The sequence below is a fragment of the Mustelus asterias genome, chromosome 5 (genome assembly GCF_964213995.1).
Source record: "Mustelus asterias chromosome 5, sMusAst1.hap1.1, whole genome shotgun sequence".
In the NCBI taxonomy this organism is placed as follows: domain Eukaryota; kingdom Metazoa; phylum Chordata; class Chondrichthyes; order Carcharhiniformes; family Triakidae; genus Mustelus; species Mustelus asterias.
In genome coordinates, this window is record NC_135805.1 from 42,515,003 (window position 1) to 42,534,774 (window position 19,772).

The window sequence follows — 19,772 nt, forward strand, 5'->3', positions numbered from 1 at the left end:
TAAGCAAAATGTTGTACAAGAACATTAGTCACAGGGCAAACAGAATGACAATTAAGTTCTAATGGTGTGAATAAAAAAATGGTTTGGTTTCCTCTACTTAAGTGGCATGGTTCCTTTCACCAAGAACTGGAACTCTAATCTCAAGACTTATATGCTTAATGAGCATCATCTTCCTGGCTGTACATGGCATCGGTATCCTATTATTAATTGGATGTAAACATAAGCATTATTCTTCTACAAAAATCAAGAATATTGTGGATATGTTTAACTGGTTAAGATGCTGCTTTACGATCAGAAACTGCAAGATCTCTCTGCCCGAAACCTCCATGCCTTTGGTCACCTCAAACTCAATTATTTTGATTGTTCTCCTGTTCAGGCTCTCATTCTCCAATTGTTGGGGCAGCTGAGCTGGATCCTATTGGGAGTTATTACTTTAAATAATCTGTTGGGACAACTTGCATATCCATGGATATTATTTGGCCAGGGAGAAAACAGAACTAAACATTACCCTCCTTAAAACAAGTTCACATCATTATTGATTTAGCATCCAAAAAATGTAAGAATGCATACATTCATCATCTTTGATGTTAACTTTTTCAGAGAAAAAAAATGGTATCCAGACAAAATAAACTGTTTTTTAAACAAATATTCTATAATAAACAGAAGAACTGTTTATTACAAAGCAGACATCACAAACCAAACAGGTGGTCACATCGTCACTCACCCATATCAACTTTTAGCACAATTCACCACTGAATTATTGCTTTACAAAAACATTCAAAAAAAAGTGAAACTAAGATTGAATGTAGAATTGCAATCACGAAAAGCAGTAAAGCCAACATTTCCAAACTTAAAAGCCCATGAAACAAATATCCAAGTTATCAAGAGAAAACAATGTAAAATCTTTCCAATTGCAAAATCATTGTTCTTTTGCAAAGTTACAAATATCCCAATTTCCTAAAGATGTTCAGGTTTTCTCAATGTCGTTCAGCATAAGTGTACTAATCCTAAAAATATTTGCATTTACAAAATACTTGATAAAAATATTTTCAATTCTACAAGTGGTACATAAAAATCAACTGAAGACAATGCCAGATCTTCAGTCATTCTGATCGCTTGCAGATTCAGTTTTCTGTTCCTAGAAACAAAGATAGTTTAATTAGACAATTGTAAACATTTAACTAACTAGTTTACAGGGAATCTGACATGGGTCTTTTTTTGCTTTCATAATTTCCAGTCAGTAAAATCGCATTTCACTATATGAGTGATACCCACTTGAGCTGGTTCGAAGGCTACTTTCACACTGCTTCAAAGGGTTAAAAATGGTATATTCAATGCTCTCTTTTAACGGGCCACCAATAAGTGCAAGACACTGCGCATACTAGACAATGCAATCTACACAGCTCAGGAGCAGAGTGAAGCAGCGCTCAAGTTATACCTACTCCTACTCCAAAGAACCAGAACTGCATGTTAATGCACATGCTGTCTTTGTATCGCATACATCAAGGCTACTTTGAAAAACCAAAATCTATGACAGAGCCAATTATTAATAAGGTGAAAAAGAAAGATACACACCATGTACAAATAATGCAAGTCCACAGTTTGATACAGTGAGGCCATCTGTAAATGTAGGATCCTTTACTTTGTGGATGCTAGGTGGCCATTGCAGACAAGACTAATTTTCTTTGTTTTAGCCAATTGAATTTTCTAGCGTCTTATTTAAAGTTTATTTATTAGTGTCACAAGTAGGCTTACATTACACTGCAATGAAGTTACGGTGAAAATCCCCTAGTCGCCACACTCCGGCGCCTGTTCGGGTACACTGAGGGAGAATTTAGCATGGCCAATCCACCTAACCAGCACATCTTTGGACTGTGGGAGGAAACTGGAGCACCCGGACACAGGGATAACGTGCAAACTCCACAGAAGTTTTAGTTATGCTCAGATTATAAAGTCGCCTTTACAAGTGGCCTGTAACATGAACTGAAATAGTTGAATTGTCAGGTTAGCGCACACAATGTTAGAAATAGCATCACCTTTAGTACTGTTGTGCAATATACAAGGCACTGTGAAAGCAACCGTCCATGGATGGAACAGAAACCAGATTGAAAGTTTATAACAATACTAGCTTATTACCCTTCTACCTTCAGGGCAATATTAATCATTTGATACATAATTATTACACACATAGGCACACACCTATTAGCCAGTTCGATGCAAGACTGAAAATGGCAGAAACACTGCACTCAAAAAAATAGCCAACTACAGCACACCATTTAATATACACTGCACACACTTTCATACCCTTAACTGCCACTGTTTCAACCTGTCCTTTCACCGACAGTGAGTGAGGTGGGGTACCTCTAGCTGAAGTGACACTAACTGAGGGTCGAGAGACGTGGATCTGCAATTGTTAGCAAAAAGGAAAAACCTGAACAAGAAATTAAGTTTTACAGAATCACAAGACTGTTACTACATGAAAGGAGGCTATTCAGACTGTCATGTACAGAGCAACTCATTAGACTCACACACACCCCTGCCTTATTCCCCCGTAGCCCTGCATTTTTTTCCTCTTCAGATAATCATGCAGTTTTCCTTTGAAAGCCATGATTAAATCTGCCTCAACAACACTCAGGCAGTGCTTTCCAGATCCTACCTATTCGCTGCGCAATAAAGTTTCGCAAGTCACCCGTGTTTCTTTTGCAATTCACCTCAAATAAATGTCCGCTGATTCTCAACCCTTCTCCCAATGGGAACAGATTTTCCTTATTTATTCTGTCCAGACTCATGTTTTTAAAAACTCGATTAAATCGCCTCTTAATCTTCTATAAAGAGAACAATCCCAGCATCACCATCTATCTATGCATCTGATGACACCCCACTCCAATGTCTTCACATCCTGAGAGTGTGGAGCGGTCCCCAGAATTGGACACAATACTTTATAAAACAATGGCTCAAAAGGTTCACCATAACTTCCTTGCTTTTGTATCAAGTGTAGTATCGACATGCTGTACTTGGTTAAAGTCATTAGGTTACATTTTAGCTTCATTTGAAGCAATTTTTAAAAAGCGGCAACTTGGCCTTTTGGCTAAGATGCAAATGAGATCAGGTTTTGGAGGAGGAGCTATACCTACTCCAATCAGCTTGGATCATGTAGATCAAGCCAAGACAGGAGGCGAGAGCCCTGTCTTGTCAGCTTGGATTGGGAATGTCTCAACTTGTTGAGACTCTGAATTGGACTTGATTTGATTGAATTGGAATAAAAACAAACAAAAAAAATTCTTAAGCTCCTACTTATAAAAGGCCAGGTTCCCGTATGCCTTTCTCAACCTGCCCTAACACTTTCAACAATTCGTGCATCCTTACTCAGGTTCGTCTGCTCCTGCACCCTTTCATTTGCCACATGTCTGCTGATTTCACAAACCTGGCCAGGTCCCCTTAAAGTCTACCACTGCCCCCTCACAGTTCACAACACTTCCACGTTTGTGTCATTTGGAAACTATGAAATTGTGGCTTGTGCACCCAAGTTTATGCGCAGAAGGAGGCCAGTCGGCACAGCAAGTCTGCACCGACCACAATCCCATCCAGGCCCTATCCCCATACATGTACCCAAGATAGTCCCCCTGACACGAAGGGACAATTAAGCATGGCCAATCCACCTAATCCACACATCTTTGGACTGTGGGAGGAAACCGGAGCACCCAGAGGAAACCCACACAGACAGGGGGAGAACGTGCAGACTCCACACAGACAGTGATCCAAACTGGGAATCGAAGCCGGGTCCCTGATGCTGTGAGGCAGCATGTGCTAACCACTGTGCTGCCCTCTTGGACATAGCTCAAGAAAAGTAGTGATCCTAATAGCGATCCATGGGGAACCTCATTATTCACGTCATCCTCCAGCCCATAAAACAAATCATTGACCAGTATTCTGTTCACAGCCACTCAGCCAACTGTGCATCTATGCTGCATTCCATGGGCTCCAACTTTGCTGATAAATCTGTAATGTGGCAGGTTATCAAATGCCTTTTGGAAGTCCATGCAGACCACATTAACTGCTAATTAACCCTCATCAATCGAATCAGTTAAATACAATCTGCCCTTAATTCACTTTTTGAAAAATATAACTTTTTAAAAAGAGAGCACATCGCACTCAAATTGTACCTCGTCAGGTTTTGTTTCCCCATTTTCAGCAGGTGCAACTTCTTCCTTAGCTACTTTCTTCTCTTTCCCTCTGGGCTGTTTCTTGGGCTTCGGTGAAAGCTTCTACAATTTAAAGAGATCAAATGGTCCTGAAAGTCTGTATTTCAAACAACATGACACAAATACCATACGGTTCACCAAGAATTTCACTGTATAGAGAATTTATTGGTTATGGACATCAAGTTACATGTCACCCATGCACAGGTAGTTCAGGATATGCTGCAGTTTCTGATGCTGCAAACTGTTCAAGTTGCACATCACAGTATAACAGTAAATTTACTGACCAATATCACGATTGACTAGGTAGATATATTTCGCACCATACTGACACTGAAGTGAAAAGTGATGAGGCCAATGCAATAAATCTCAGAATCATCAACTAAATGGCGTTAGGATGCCACACAGGAAAAGTATTTATTTGAGGATACTGTTCACAGGTTCCTTCTGCACAATATATGGCAGCAGTAAAGAAACTTAGGATCTGGAGTAGAATTATAAAATCACAGCATTCATATTGAGCCTTACAGAGCACATTGCCCAAGGGCAACCAATGTAAAATTCTGGTCAGGATATACAAAGACATCCGAGCCATGGAAAATATGCTCTGGGTCCCTTTAGGATAAGGGGAGACAAAATAAGCAGTTTATGTACACTGATGAAAACCAATAGGGCATTGTCTGCCCAAAGGCCTTTATAGACTTGCAGGGGTGGACTGTACAAAAGGAAATAGAAAGCTCCAGTAGCATACAAGTTTATCAGTGACCTTTATTAAACTCCATCACTGGGAGGGAAAAAAAGAAATGCTTTGTATGTGGTAAAAAGTTGCTGGACCAATGACAACAGGATTTCTGTTATACTCTATACCCTAAACTCTTTTAAGATTTAAGTATTTTAAAATAAAACATGTTGATCAACTGGCTCTCTCACTTGAACCTCCAACTTTCTACTCCTTTAGAATATAGATTCTGGGGAAAAGGGCACACATTTTGACACCAACGAACCATCTTAAACAAAATGTCCAATCTAGACTTTGCTTCTTTCAAAATGCTAGTGACAGATTTAAACACGACACACTATTTTTCCCCCCAATCAGCATGAGGTTTTCGTCTTTAGGAGACACTACCAATTCATTTTGTACCATTTCCTCCATTGCATAGCAACAGAAGTCAGTATGAATGAACTGACATTTGTGTGGAAGTTAATAAGTTCTAAGCATGAAGACAATGACCGGAATTTTACGCCCATCCCGGAATCGGAGCAGGCACAGCTCGCAGAACGGAATTCTCCGTTGGTCTCGGGTGGGATTTTACAAGCCTTGCCCGAGCAAGGTCGTAAAATGCCAGCCAATGTGTTACTCTGCAATGAAAGAACTTATGACAAGATTGAGTCAGGAACATTCATCGTCATATTATACTGCTGCACAGGTCACTCTTGAGAGATGAGGGTACAATTGCTTCTTTGATATGCTCCAAACTCTTCACTGACAATAATAATGGAGGGAAACCTTCAATAGCATTCTGAATGCCAGATAGATTACAATTCCAGAACATACAATATTTATAGTTTAAGGGTTTAGTGGCTAACTGCACTACCAGTATGTGTGGCCCATGACCATCCAAAAACAAAAGCTTCAAACTCAATACATGTTGGAGTCTCCCTCCCATTTAAGACAGAGATGAGGAAAATTTTATTTTGTCTTGAGGGTTAAGAGTTTGTGGAATTCAGGCAGGGTCATAAGGCAAGTGATTCTCTTGTTAGTCCAGAATCTCAGGCTATCAGGAATAGACAGGATAGTGTTAGGGCTGCAGCCACATCAGCCATGACCTTATTGAACAGGCTGAAGGGGCAGAATAGCCTATTCCTGTTCGTAGGGATCTGGGCGTGTAGGTCCACAGTTCCCCAAAAGTGGTAACACAGGTGATTATGAAGGCATCATAGAATCATAGAAACCCTACAGTGCAGAAGGAGGCCATTCGGCCCATCAAGTCTGCACCGACCACAATCCCACCCAGGCCCTACCCCCACATATTTTACCCACTAATCCCTCTAACCTACACATCCCAGGACACTAAGGGGCAATTTTTTAACCTGGCCAATCAACCTAACCCGCACATCTTTGGACTGTGGGAGGAAACCGGAGCACCCGGAGGAAACCCACGCAGACACGAGGAGAATGTGCAAACTCCACACAGACAGTGACCCGAGCCGGGAATCGAACCCGGGACCTTGGAGCTGTGAAGCAGCAGTGCTAACCACTGTGCTACCGTGCCGCATGTATGCGGCATGCTTGCCTTCATAGTCGAGGCACTGAGTACAAGAGTTGGGAAATCATGCTGCAGCTCTTCAAGACCTTGGTTCGGCTACATTTGGAGTGTTGCATGCAGTTCTGGTCACCACACTACCAGAAGGATGTGGAAGCTTTGGAGAGAGTGCAAAGAAAGTTCACCAGGATGTTGCCTAGGAGGAGAGGTTGAGGTTGAATAAACTAGGATTGCTTTCACTGGAAAGACGGAGGCTGAGGGGAGGCCTGATAGAGGCCTACAAAATTATGAGAGGCTTTTCCCCAGGGTGGAAGTGTCAATTACAAGGGGGCACAGGTTCATGGTGAGAGGAGGAAAGGTTAAGGGAGATGTGCGGGAGAAGTTTATCAGGCAGAGAGTGGTGGGTGCCTGGAACGTGTTGCCAGAGGAGGTGGTGGAAGCAGACACATTAGCAACATTTAAGAGGCATCTGGAAGGGTACATGAATAGGAAGGAAATAGAGGGATATGAACCGAGTAAGGGCAGAAGATTTTTAAAAAAACTTTAGTAAGGGCACCATGATCGGCACAGTCTTGGAGGGCCGAAGGTCCTGTTCTGTACTTTGTTTTGTTCTAATTGGACACGTTTTGTTCTAATTGGACACAGGATGCTAAAAATGCCCTCATACCTCAGGGTGGAAAAATAGAATGCAATAGATGCCTTTTCACTATTGGATGACCAGACAATGAGCTGTGTTGGAAAGTGTAAAGAAGGAGATAATCAAGGACAGAATCAGGTTCTGTTGTAACATCATCCCTGGCTAAACAAACCCAATATAATTACTGTTTAGGCTCACATGACAAATAACCATACGAGGAAGGCACCAGAGATCAGTGGAACCATACATCAATGCATGTCAGGAGAGGAGCGAGGATATGATTTTCTCCTTTAAAAATATTCATTGCATTAATTTGTAAGAGGATAATCATTAGTTGTCAAAGCGTTACGGCTTTTAAACAATATAGATTCTCACCCTGGCACGTTTCTGTGGTTTGGACTCTTCTTTCGCAGCCGCCGCGGCTGCAGCAGCAACAGCAGCAGCGTTCTACAACAAAAATTGCAAATAATTACAAAAATACAAAGCATACATTCACTGGCTTAATGTACTTCAGTAAATCTGGGGGGAGGGGGGATTCCTAACTCTCTGTTCAAGAGTTAGTCCAACTTTGGACATGAAAAGAAATATGCTCTGATCAATAAGTAATTTGATCAAGCCATTCACAATGTTTTATATTTCTATAGTTACATTTAACTTGGAAAAAATAAGCCTTTGCCCCTATGTTCCTTTTATCCCAGTTACCCAAACTGAACAGCCCCATTACACTATACAAGAGGAAATTTAGCAACATAGGATACGGTAGTTTGTACTGAATGAAAAGTCACTGAATAGTATAGACAAGCAAAAAAATAGCACTAGAGGTTTAAAAACATAATTCCTTTGAAGTGCAGGTAGGTGAGGCTACATGAATAGGCCAACAATGTTTGAGGTTTTATAAATAGGTGAAGAAATAATTATATTTTTCTCCAAGAATAATTGCAGGAGCACTTGAAGCAGACACTCAACATTTGGGATAAGACATCAGGAGCTAAATAGTGGCAAGTGGATTGAGGCATCAGGTGGAAAAATTTGAAACAGCCAATAAAAGGGGACCAAGAATATGGGGTGATAAGACACAAGGCGAGAGCAGCAAAGCAGGTAGCCAAAAAAGTATATGCAGTGGATGTGAAGAAATTGCTCTTGTATAAATGACATTATGCAAGTCCGTGAAATCAGTGACTGCAATGTTGGTGTACATTCTGCTCCAGATTTGCAAGTCACTCTCCATTTCTTCAATTCTGCATATGAGAAACTTGGCCTGTTCTTGAATGTTAAGAAACATAGAAAAACTACAGCACAAAACAGGCCCTTCGGCCCCACAAGTTGTGCCGAACATATCCCTACCTTTCAGGCCTACCTATAACCCTCCATCCTACTAAGTCCCATGTACTCATCCAGGAGTCTCTTAAAAGACCCTATTGAGTTTGCCTCCACCACCACTGACGGCAGCCGATTCCACTCGCCCACCACCCTCTGTGTGAAAAACTTCCCCCTCACATTTCCCCTGTACCTATCCCCCAGCACCGTAAACCTGTGTCCTCTCATAGCAGCCATTTCCACCCTGGGAAAAAGCCTCCGAGAGTCCACCCGATCTATGCCTCTCAACAACTTATATACCTCTATTAGGTCTCCTCTCATCCTACGTCTCTCCAAGGAAAAAAGACCGAGCTCCCTCAGCCTATCCTCATAAGGCAGGCCACTCAATCCAGGCAACATCCTTGTAAATCTCCTCTGCACCCTTTCAATCTTTTCCACATCCTTCCTGTAATGAGGTGACCAGAACTGAGCACAGTACTCCAAGTGGGGTCTGACGAGGGTCTTATATAGCTGCATCATTGTCCCCGGACTCCTGAACTCAATCCCTCGATTGATAAAGGCCCGCACACCATACACCTTCTTAACCACCTCCTCCACCTGCGGGGCCGATTTTAGAGTCCTATGGACCTGGACCCCAAGGTCCTTCTGATCCTCTACAGTACTAAGAGTCTTTCCCTTTATATTGTAATGTTGCCCAAACAAAACTCATCAATCCATACTTGGTTAGCCAAACATTCCACCTTCCATACATGTGAAGGAGACACTCTGGAATACATCGACACCTTCCCATACCTTGACAGCCACCTCCCTCAAAGACCTCCATGGACAATGAAATCCAACATAAGATTAGCTACACTAGCTCAGCCTTCTACAAACTAAGCAAATCTTTGACAACAAAGACTTCTGCCAAATCAACAAAGTCCAAGTGTACAGAGTAGTTGTCATCACCCAGTAATGTGGAACTCCCTAACAGCACTGTGGGTGTACCTACACCACATGGAGTGCAGCACTTCAAAAAAGGCAGCTCACCATCACCTTCTCAAAAGGCAACTAGGGATCAGCAATAAAAATACTGGCTGAGCCAGCAATGCCAACATCCCATGAAATAATTTTTTTTTAAAAAATCACCACATTCTTGTACTAGAGACCTGGCATGTGCTAGAGAAATTCCAATGGAAAGCCTCCAGAAAATGCTAGTGTCTCTGAAAAGTCACATTTGATGGGTTGGTCACTGTGCCCAGATGGCCAAAGGTATCTCCCCTGTCTGATCCTGTTTCCTGAATTCTCAGATGGACAAGTTTCAGGGAAGGACAAAACAAAAATGCTTCACTGACACTCTGGAGTCCCCCCTTAGACGCCAACAACTGGAGGAGCTTGCTACCAATTGTTCAAAAAAAGCAACAACTTGTCCATCAAACTGTACCAGACTGAGTCCCAGGTGTCTAGCCGAAGAGGCAGAAGAGAATCAGAGAAGGAAGGAGAAGGAAGAAAACCCTGCACCCCAGGTCACACTACCTTTTGGGACATCCTGCCCCATATGCCCAAAGATCAGTGGAGCAAGAATCAGCCTGCAATTCAAGACCAATGGCAGAAACTCATGACCGAGTGGATGCTAGCCTCAAATCAAAGGACAGCGATGATAGCAGTATGAAACGAACACAATTTGCAAGTAACATCACCGGCAGGGGAAGATCATTTTCCAGGAACACAATCAGGGATTCTCACATACCAGCGTACGCTTGGTGAAATAACAGGACCTGCAATGTTACCCAAATAAAGCAAGTAAAGTCGCCACAGTCCCAGATGACCATAGGTTGCTCTCTCCTTTGGGGGAGGGGGGAGGAGCTGGCTGCTGGTGATTTAACCTGAGGATCACCACACCTCAGGCAAGGGGCAAAGTTGAGAAGGAGAAACCTTCATGAATAACCTCAGCCAGTACAGAAATTGAACCCATGACGTTGGCATTGCTCTGCATCACAAACCTGCCATCCAGCCAACTGAGCTAACCAACTCCCCAGATATGCTGGTGCTGGGGAAGGTTCCTCACCAACATCCAGGTACTCAGCCATTTTCTTTTAAATGCATCAAATGCAGGAGTGGTACCATAGGATGAGTCATGGGTGTAATTTACCAATTGACACCGACAAACAAAATGAACTTGTCCGTGATGCAACAAACATGAGCATTGAGGCATTTGTTGGATAGTTAAATCCCAAAATTAAGACAGAATGCACTTGGGATAGCCACCTGTATTGACACTGAAATGAGCAACAATTTATCACCTCATTTACACACATCATATTTGGATTGTAAATCTACTTACTTGTCCCAATCTAAGAGATCTTCTGGGCTGCAAAAGGAGGAGGATAATATTTATTTTCTAGGTGCACTGAACAGGTTAACAAGATAATGCATTGCTGCCATTAAATATTCTTTGGAGGATCCGTAACTATTAAGTTAAAGACATTATCAAACAGCTATGAGAATGCAAGTGTAAATCTGGAAGAAAACCTAATAAAATTCTCACCAGCGTAGCCACTTTTGTATCAGATTTTTGGTCACCTTCACTTTGGGCCTGGAAGGACAACATTGCAAATAATGTTAATTTGAAACCCGTCTAGCTGTAAATGGCAAATTAATTGAGTTCTTGGTGTTTTCTTTCAAAGAAGTACCACCCAGACAGTACAACATAAACAAAGTGTGCACAAACCGATGACTCATATTTTCTTTGCCACTTAAAGTAACTCATTTTTAAAAATACAACCAATTTAAACTGCAAAGATGTTTATAGACATACAGACTTTAAATACCAGCTGTCCTCTCCCTTACAACTGGACCTTGCCTCACCTCCCAGTTACTAACGGAATTGATTTCCCCCACACTTCCCATCCATTGACTGATAGCACTCCAGCCTACAGTAACTAGCGCTCGCAATAATTTCTGCTTTGATGGTTCCCTCATCTTCTCCGCACTGTCCAGAAACTGACTGATTCCTTGCCTCTGCTTCCCATCCAGACCAAGCGTATTAATGTTCTCAGCCACATTAAATAAACCCACCACACGTGAATTGAAAACGACTGAAGCTTTGATGGAGATAAAAATCACTGAACCAACTGCCCCCTCAAGGTTCAGGTTAATTCTTGCTCTATAAATCCACGAATCTCTCATCCCAGGTGGAGAATCCCGATTTTGAATCTGAAAGACGCACTGGTTAGGTGTATTAACCCGAACAGGTGCCAGGGTGTGGCGACTAGGGGAATTTCACAGTAACTTCATTGCAGTGTTAATGTAAGGCTTACTTGTGACTAATAAATAAACTTTTAACTTTAGACTCCTTTTAATGCTTGCTGTTAGTCTAACTCCAGCTCTCATTCCATCCTGTGACAATTGGCCCATTTAAAACCCACTCTATTGCAAGTTAGCAAATATTATTAATAATCACACCCTTCCATTTAGTTTGCCTTTCAAAAGTCATCCCTCATGCACCACATTTCAAAGACCCTTCATTTCTCACTTCCCTCCCTCATGGGTGGCACAGTGGTTGGCACTGCTGCCTCACAACACCAGGGACCTGGGCTTGATTCCCGGCTTGGGTCACTGTGCACGTACTCCGTGTGTCTGCATGGGTTTCCTCCGGGTGCTCCGGTTTCCTCCCACAATCCAAAAGACAAGCTGGTTAGGTGCATTGGCCATGCTAAATTCTCCCTCACTGTACCCAAAGGGGCACGGAGTGTGGCGACTAGCGGATTTTCACAGTAACTTCATTGTGGTGTTAATGTGAGCCTACTTGTGGCATTAATAAGTTGGTCGCTGAAGTGTGGCAACTAGAGGATTTTCACAGTAACTTCATTGTGGTGTTAATGTAAGTCTACCTGTGACACTAATAAATATACTTAATAAACTTAAACATTATCTTGTTCCTACATTATTTACCCCTCCCCCCCATATCTTCCCCTCAGCTCCCCCAATATTAACTACCTCCCTCCTTTAGCATTTTCCCAAAAATGGCTAAATTCCTGAAATGTCATCAATCCCTTTCTTGTTACTCTTCTTCCACCTTCAAATGCTCACCTCCTTCCATTTAGGTGAGCCCTTTCATTACCCTCTATTCTCTCGCTCCCCTCCCCCCCCCTTTCATGCTCACTCCCGCCTCGGGCATCATCGGTGCTCGTGAGGCGGGATCCCGGGAGCGAGCACGCAGTCGGGCTGGGGAGCGAGCACGCAGGCAGTGGGGACTGAGTGAGTGACAGGTACATACGGGCTCCGCTAAAAGCCCACAGGCGGAGATTAGTTTCAAACATGGCTTTAGCCTTCGAAAGAGGAGGAATAAAAAAAAAGCACTCCACACATCAATGTCCTTTAAAAACATGCACGAAACACCGACACAGCAAATTTATCATCCTCTCATTTGCATTCATGATATACACATTATAAGGAATGGGGGGGGGGGAATGGACAAAGCCACCTGGAAACATAGAAAAAAACAGGTTCAACATTTGAAATATTGAAGTGAAGAAAGACCTCATTTGTTCCAGCCATCATGGAGGGGAGAAGGACATCAAATCGTGTTGGAATTTTAACTACTTTCAGTTTCGTTACCTGAAAGTTTGCCCGAAAATTAAAACTTTTTATTAAATAATAAAAAGAGCAATTTGGAAAATGAGTACAAAGAATGTTGCAACGCATTTCTATTTACCCTTTCCAAAGGGAACACGCCATACGCATCCGAGTTACCAGATTTTAAAAAAAATAAATGCAATTTAAACAAAAAAATTGACCCTGCAGCCCGAACTTACCGTCCTTTTAGGAGGCATGGTTGCAAGAAAAAGTGGATCGGGTTAGCCTGTAGCAATGCACTGTCGAACCTAACGCTGCCACACCGATGTTGCAAGTTTCAGACAGCGCAGTTCAATTTCTAAACACCTCGCTAATCAGATGATAATATCATGCTAATTACATGCAAGATTGGTCCCGCCCCCGGCTTCCTAGTGGTGGAACTCCCCTTTAGCCCCGTCCCGCTCTCCCCAGTCCTGCCTTTCCATTGGCCAGAGAACAATGGGTGAGGAACGTTGCTGAGGGAGCCAGGAGGGCGGCTCCAGGCATTGGCTCCCCCGCCTGTCAGTCTGGAAGAAGCTATAGCTTCTTATGTTTGAAATTGCTGCAAATTTGGGGGCTGGAAATCTGATACACAAAAAAACCCTCCTCTCCTGGGCAGTGTTATTTGAACCCAGAATCTATGCATGGAGCAATTATATTTGTACATCCAATCACAGCGCCACAGAGCAAATGCATTTGCCTGTTTGGATATTTTGAATTCAAAAGCAAACATCCTGCAGATTGGCAGCAGTTAAGCGGGGCTGCTGGAAACGTACAGAATCAGTCAGCATTTCCTGAGCTGAAAGATTGGCTAATGTTACAGGCACAGCCATTGTTCAGTAAAGCATATTCGTAATATTTAAGTTGGAATAAACCTTTCAAAGGCTGAACGTTTTGGGTACCCCCCCACTCCCGCCCTCCCGCATTGGTAACCTGGCGTTGTTCAGTATATTCTGTCCTATGGACACAAATTTCAATCGTTTTACAATGCACGCAGCCACCATTGATATAATGTAGCACGCTGCGATATAAAGAGTAATACTTGTTCACAGCAGGTCTAACAAAGTAACCTAATTTGATAGTGCTCCTCGCACAACATGTTTGCATTAATAAAAAAAAACATTTCCAAAGCATCTTAGAGGTTTATGTGGACGCTGATCAGAAATTTAAAAAAAGAGTGGGAGGATTGAAGAGACGGACCTTCAGGAGATTTTGGAAAGTAGAAAGGCAAAGCGAGTTGGGGGATACAATTCTATCGGAGTTGCATAATAGTGGATAACATTCTACGTAAAAAGAGTAGACAGAAGTTGTGTGATGAATGAGTAACAGCACACATTCGGATGAATGGTAGACAGGCTGAGAGATATGGCTGGTGTACATTGACCTGAGAGGGTGGAGCGAGGCAATGGAACAGTTTGAAAATGAGGCAAAAGATGTTTTAAATAGATTAATTGGGGCCGGATGAGGATGATGGATGTACACGGTGGCACCAGGAGAGAACACAGACTGCAAAGTTACTTTGTTTATCTTCAGTGATGTTAGTGTTCTTGCCACATTATCCTTCTTTGAATTTCTTAGGGACTTCTTTTAATGTTAAAGGCGTAAAAAGTAAAAGTAAAAGGCGTAAAAAGAGAAGGGATTGGACCAGCGAGGGACCGCGTGTAAGCATGGAAGCAAAGGGCTCTCTGAATATCTTGCATCTGCCTTAATGCCCGTGATAGAAGCTGCTGCCCCAATGATAGTGAAAGAGGAGGTAACTGATATACTGGATGGGATAAGGATTGATAAAGAAAAGGTATAAGGACGGCAGGCTGCACTCAAAGTTGAAAAGTCACCAGGATTGGCTGGGATTCATCTGCAGACGCTGAGGGAAGAAGAAAGGACGGAAATTGCGGAAGTACTAATTCTTCCAACCTTTGTCAGAGATGGGATGGTGTCAGAGGACTGGAGAATTGTCCATGTTTAAAAGAAGGTCTAAGGATCAGTCATATATGTCAGTCCATTTAATCTCAGTGATGGGAACGCTTCCAGAGACACCAATCCAGGGCAAAATTAACAGTCCTTTGGACAATTAAGAGCAGGTTAATTAAGGGAATCATGATGTGGTGATGCCGGCGTTGGACTGGGGTAAACACAGTAAGAGTTTTAACACCACCAGGTTAAAGTCCAACAGGTTTATTTGGTAGCAAATGCCATGAGCTTTCGGAGCGCTGCTCCTTCGTCAGATGGAGTGGATATCTGCTCTCAAACAGGGCATACAGAGACACAAAATCAAGTTACAGAATACTGATTAGAATGCGAATCTCTACAGCCAACCAGGTCTTAAAGATACAGACAATGTGAGTGGAGGGAGCATTAAGCACAGGTTAAAGAGATGTGTATTGTCTCCAGACAGGACAGCCACAGTAACTCCCACAGCTTGCCTCCTGGACTTGCAGAATCTCACTGGCTGTCCTGTCTGGAGACAATACACATCTCTTTAACCTGTGCTTAATGCTCCCTCCACTCACATTGTCTGTATCTTTAAGACCTGGTTGGCTGTAGAGATTCGCATTCTACTCAGTATTCTGTAACTTGATTTTGTGTCTCTGTATGCCCTGTTTGAGAGCAGATATCCACTCCATCTGACGAAGGAGCAGCGCTCCAAAAGCTCATGGCATTTGCTTCCAAATAAACCTGTTGGACTTTAACCTGGTGTTGTTAAAACTCTTACTGTAATTAAGGGAAGCCAGTACAGATTTTTTAGCCAACTTTATCAAGTTTTTTGATGAGGTAAAAGAGATGGTTGACGAGGGTCATGTGGTTGACGTGGTATATTTAGCTTCCAAAAGACGTTTGCACATGAGATTGGCTGACAGGAAGCAGAGAATAGTGGCAAATATTTATTTTTTCAGACTGGAGGAAGGTATATAATAGGTTTCAGAATGGGCACATGGCAGATGGAATTTCATGCAGAAAAGTGTGACTTGCTACGCGTAGGTAGAAAGAACAAGGGGAAGCAATGTAAAATAAAGGGTAGTATTCTAAAGGGTGGGCAGAAGCAGAGGAACCTTTGTTCTGCCATTTACACATTCCAATCTCTCAATGGATGCTATTATCAACCATTATGACCACCATTTACACCCCTTTGTCATTTTGTCTATGACAACTTGGTCAATTACACAAAGCTTCCCTCCTCACCCTTAAAGTATAAATCTCGTCCTATTTTCTTTGTCTTCAGCTCTGATGAAGGTTCATTCAGACTCAAAACATTCTATTCTCTCTCCACAGATGCTTTCAGACCTGCTGAGATTTTCCAGCATTTTCTGTTTTTCTTTCCAGCATCCGCAGTATTTTGCTTTTATCCAAAGTGAGGTACCCTGAGTTGGACACAACACTGCAACTGGGAGCAAACCAATGTATCAAAGAGGTATAGCCTAGCTTCCAGACTTTGAGTACTCTGAGTGGGACTTTCTGGCCAGGTTTGTTCCCAAGGTCAGAAAATCCAGCCCAAGGTCAACGGACCTTTACATGGTCCATGTCCTGCCCGCCACAGTTCCTGTGGCAGGCGGGACGGTAAAATTTCATACTCTGCCTCTATTTATAAAGTAAGAGTTTTAACAACACCAGGTTAAAGTCCAACAGGTTTATTTGGTAGCAAATGCCATTAGCTTTCGGAGCGCTGCTCCTTCGTCAGATGGAGTGGAAATCTGCTCTCAAACAGGGCACAGAGACACAAAATCAAGTTACATAATACTGATTAGAATCTCCACATCATAATAATTTATAAACCCAGCATCCCATATACTTTATTAACTGTTTTGTTAATCTGTCACCTTCAAAAATTAATACACAAACACCCCAAGTTCTTGTACCTCCTTTAAATTGTACAATTTAGCCAGCGTTGTCTTTTCACATTCTTCCTACCAACATTTTTCACCTCACATTTTTCTATATTAAAATTCATCTGCCACTTCTCTGCCTATTCCACCAGCCTATCTATATCTTCTTGAAGTCTATTCCTACTTTAATAGCTGTTTATTACAGATCTAAGTTTTGTGCCATCTGCAAACTTCAAATTTGTGCCCTTTACCCCCAAGGCTGTTATATTAATGTATATCAGAAACAGTTTACTGACCCTTACTGAACCTTGGGGAACTACACTGTATAGTTCCCTCCAGCTCAAAAAACAACCATTCACCACAACACACTGTTTTCTATTCCTTAGGCAATTTTGTATCTCTGCTGTTCTTTTTATCCTGCAGGCTTCAATTTTGCTAGCAGGCCTAATATTTGAAATTTTATCAAAGTCCTTTTGAAAGTCTATATGCACAACTGCCAATACAGTGTCTCCATTCACCCTTTCTGCAGCCTCATCAAAAAACTCAACCAAACAAATCAGTCACAATTTGCCCTTAACACATCCATGCTGGTTCATTTTTATGAGTCCATGTTTGTATAAATAGCTGTTAATTTTCTCCCAGAGTACTTTTTCTACAAGAATCCTCACCAGAAACACTAAACTGATATATTTGTAAATGCCAGGTTAGTCCTCCCGCTTTTGAACAAGGGTATAAAATATTCAACCGTCAAGTCCTCTGACACCACCCTGTATCTAAGGAGGATTGGATTATTGTGGCCAGGGCCTCCGTAATTTTTACCAGTACTTCCCTCAGCAATCTAGTATACATCTCATGTGAACTCAGTGCCGACAGCCTTTCTACCACCTCTTTATTTTTTTTAAATCTCATCTATTATCCCAATAACCTCCTCATTTACCATAGCTTTAGGAAAGTCCTTTTCCTTGTTAGCACTGATGTAAAAGACTCACATGTCTTCTGCCTTCACCAATAGATGTCTATTTTGGTCTGCGATTGACTCCACTGCGCCTGTGTTGTTTAATGTTTACTGTTCATATGCCTAAAGAAGAACTGAAAGTTAATAAATCCCCTGGACCTAATGATCTATATCTCAAAGCGTTGAAAGAGGTGGATGCAGAGACAGTGGATGCATTGGTGGTCATCTTCCAAAATTCTATAGACTCTGGAATGGGTCCTATAGATTGGAAGGTTGAATATGTAGCACCGCTCTTTAAGAAAGGAGGGAATGAAAAAATGGGGAGTTACAGACCCGTTAGCCTGACATCAGTAATAGGGAAAATGCTAGAATTTATTATAAAGGATGTGATCACTGGGCGCTTAGAAAAGAATAGTAGGATTGGGCAGAGTCAACATGGATTCATAAAAGAGAAAGAATGTTAGTGTTTTTTGAGGATGTAACTAGAGAATTGATAAAGGGTAACCAGCATATGTGAGCTTGAATTCCACACTGTGAAATAACACAAATTGGCTTCCTGCTGGGTTCCTGTCCACCCGACCTGTCAGCAATTTACCCTGGGGAGGTGGGGGGGCGGTGGCGAGGCTTTGGGTGGGTGCCCGCCTTTGCCCCAATTGAGGCCCTGAAATGGCCAGTTATTGACCATTTAAAGATCATTTTCCACACAGCCTCAACTTTTAGTCTGAGGGGAGGATTTCCTGGGCATGGGGAAGCCCAGAAATAATCAGGTTTAGGCTTCGGGTGAGGGTGGTTGGGTGGAGAGAGGGTGTCTCCATCAGAAGCCCCTTCTAATAACCCTTTGGGGTCTGGTGGCTGCTTGATGTTCCATTCCACCCTGCCTCTTCTCCGACATCCCAACTCCCTGCTATCTACCCCCTCAGGCTTTCCCTTTCCTCCCCACCCGGAGGCCCAGAAAACTTACCTGCTGTAATTCCATGATTCTACGAAATTCCAAGTCGAATTTTCAAAGGATTGCTGCTGCCTTTCCTATTGGTTTATAACTCAAAGGGAAAATTCTGCCTGTTGTTGGAATGCAATCAACAAAGCAAACAATATTAGCTCTTGTATCTCTAAAAAACAGTCAGACGGACTAGAAACCTTAACTCTGTTTCTCTCTCCACAGATGCTGCCAGACCTGCTGAGTTTTTCCAGCATTTTCTGTTTTATTTCAGGATGTCAAATTGGTTTGGTATAGTCTTGGTCATGTGAGAGTGGCAAAAGTAGGGATTTCCACTCTTTCATGTCGTTGTGCGTCACACCAAGCATGGCACTACCCATTTAAACATTGCATGCTACCATTCCCTTGTTTGTGCTTACTCATCCATTGTGCTAAAACTGTAAAGCACATTTATCTTGTTAGTGGAGGCAGCAGAGTTGGGACACACAATGCCTAAACCCTCCGCTGCTGTTAAGGGATTTCTCAATGAATCCAGCAGGCATAATTGGGTGGCACAGTGGTTAGCACTGCTGCCTCACAGCACCAAGGAACCGGGTTCAATTCCGGCCTCGGGTCACTGTCTGTGTGGAGTTTGCACATTCTCCCTGTGTCTGTGTGGGTTTCCTCCAGGTGCTCCGGTTTCCTCCCATAGTCCAAAGATGTGCGGGTTAGGTTAATTGGCCATGCTAAATTGACCCTAATGTCAGGGGGATTAGCAGGGTAAATACTGGGGTTACAGGGATAGGGCCTGGGTGGGATTGTGGTCGGTGCAGACCCGATGGGCTGAATGGCCTCCTTCTGCACTGTTGGGATTCTATGATTCTATGAATTGCAGGAGTAAGCATAATAAGGGGTTTATTTGATAATAAGTGGACTTTGGCAATGCACAGTGAAGTTTTTGTAGTCAGATATTCACTGATGAATTAACTGAGTGATTAATGTGGTATGAGGTTCATATGAGGTGTCCTGATTCCTACACGGATGCTGTCTATGACATTTAGTGCCTG

The 19,772-nt window shown here is 42.5% G+C and overlaps 1 protein-coding gene across 2 annotated transcripts; it reads right to left on the reverse strand.

Moving 5' to 3' along the window:
* Positions 1-648: 648 nt before the first annotated feature.
* On the reverse strand, positions 649-13,374 carry hmgn3 (high mobility group nucleosomal binding domain 3). Of its 2 annotated transcripts, XM_078212439.1 has the most exons (7): positions 13,214-13,352; positions 10,945-10,992; positions 10,741-10,767; positions 7,476-7,547; positions 4,164-4,265; positions 2,305-2,404; positions 649-1,138 (listed from the first exon to the last, which is right to left on the reverse strand). In XM_078212439.1, the coding sequence occupies exons 1-7, from the start codon at positions 13,229-13,231 to the stop codon at positions 1,125-1,127; spliced, it is 381 nt and encodes a 126-aa protein (XP_078068565.1). In that variant the 5' UTR covers positions 13,232-13,352; the 3' UTR covers positions 649-1,124. The 2 variants fall into 2 exon arrangements, with proteins under 2 accessions (XP_078068565.1, XP_078068566.1); XM_078212440.1 differs by lacking the exon at positions 2,305-2,404 and having other exon boundaries at positions 13,214-13,374.
* Between the last annotated feature and the right edge of the window lie 6,398 nt (positions 13,375-19,772).

Coding starts and splice junctions, on each gene's coding strand:
- hmgn3 (XM_078212439.1), bottom strand. Junction 4,266..7,475: donor AACCACAGAAACGTGCCAGG/GTGAGAATCTAT, acceptor TTTAAATTGTAG/AAGCTTTCACCGAAGCCCAA. Junction 2,405..4,163: donor GGGAAACAAAACCTGACGAG/GTACAATTTGAG, acceptor TAACAATTGCAG/ATCCACGTCTCTCGACCCTC.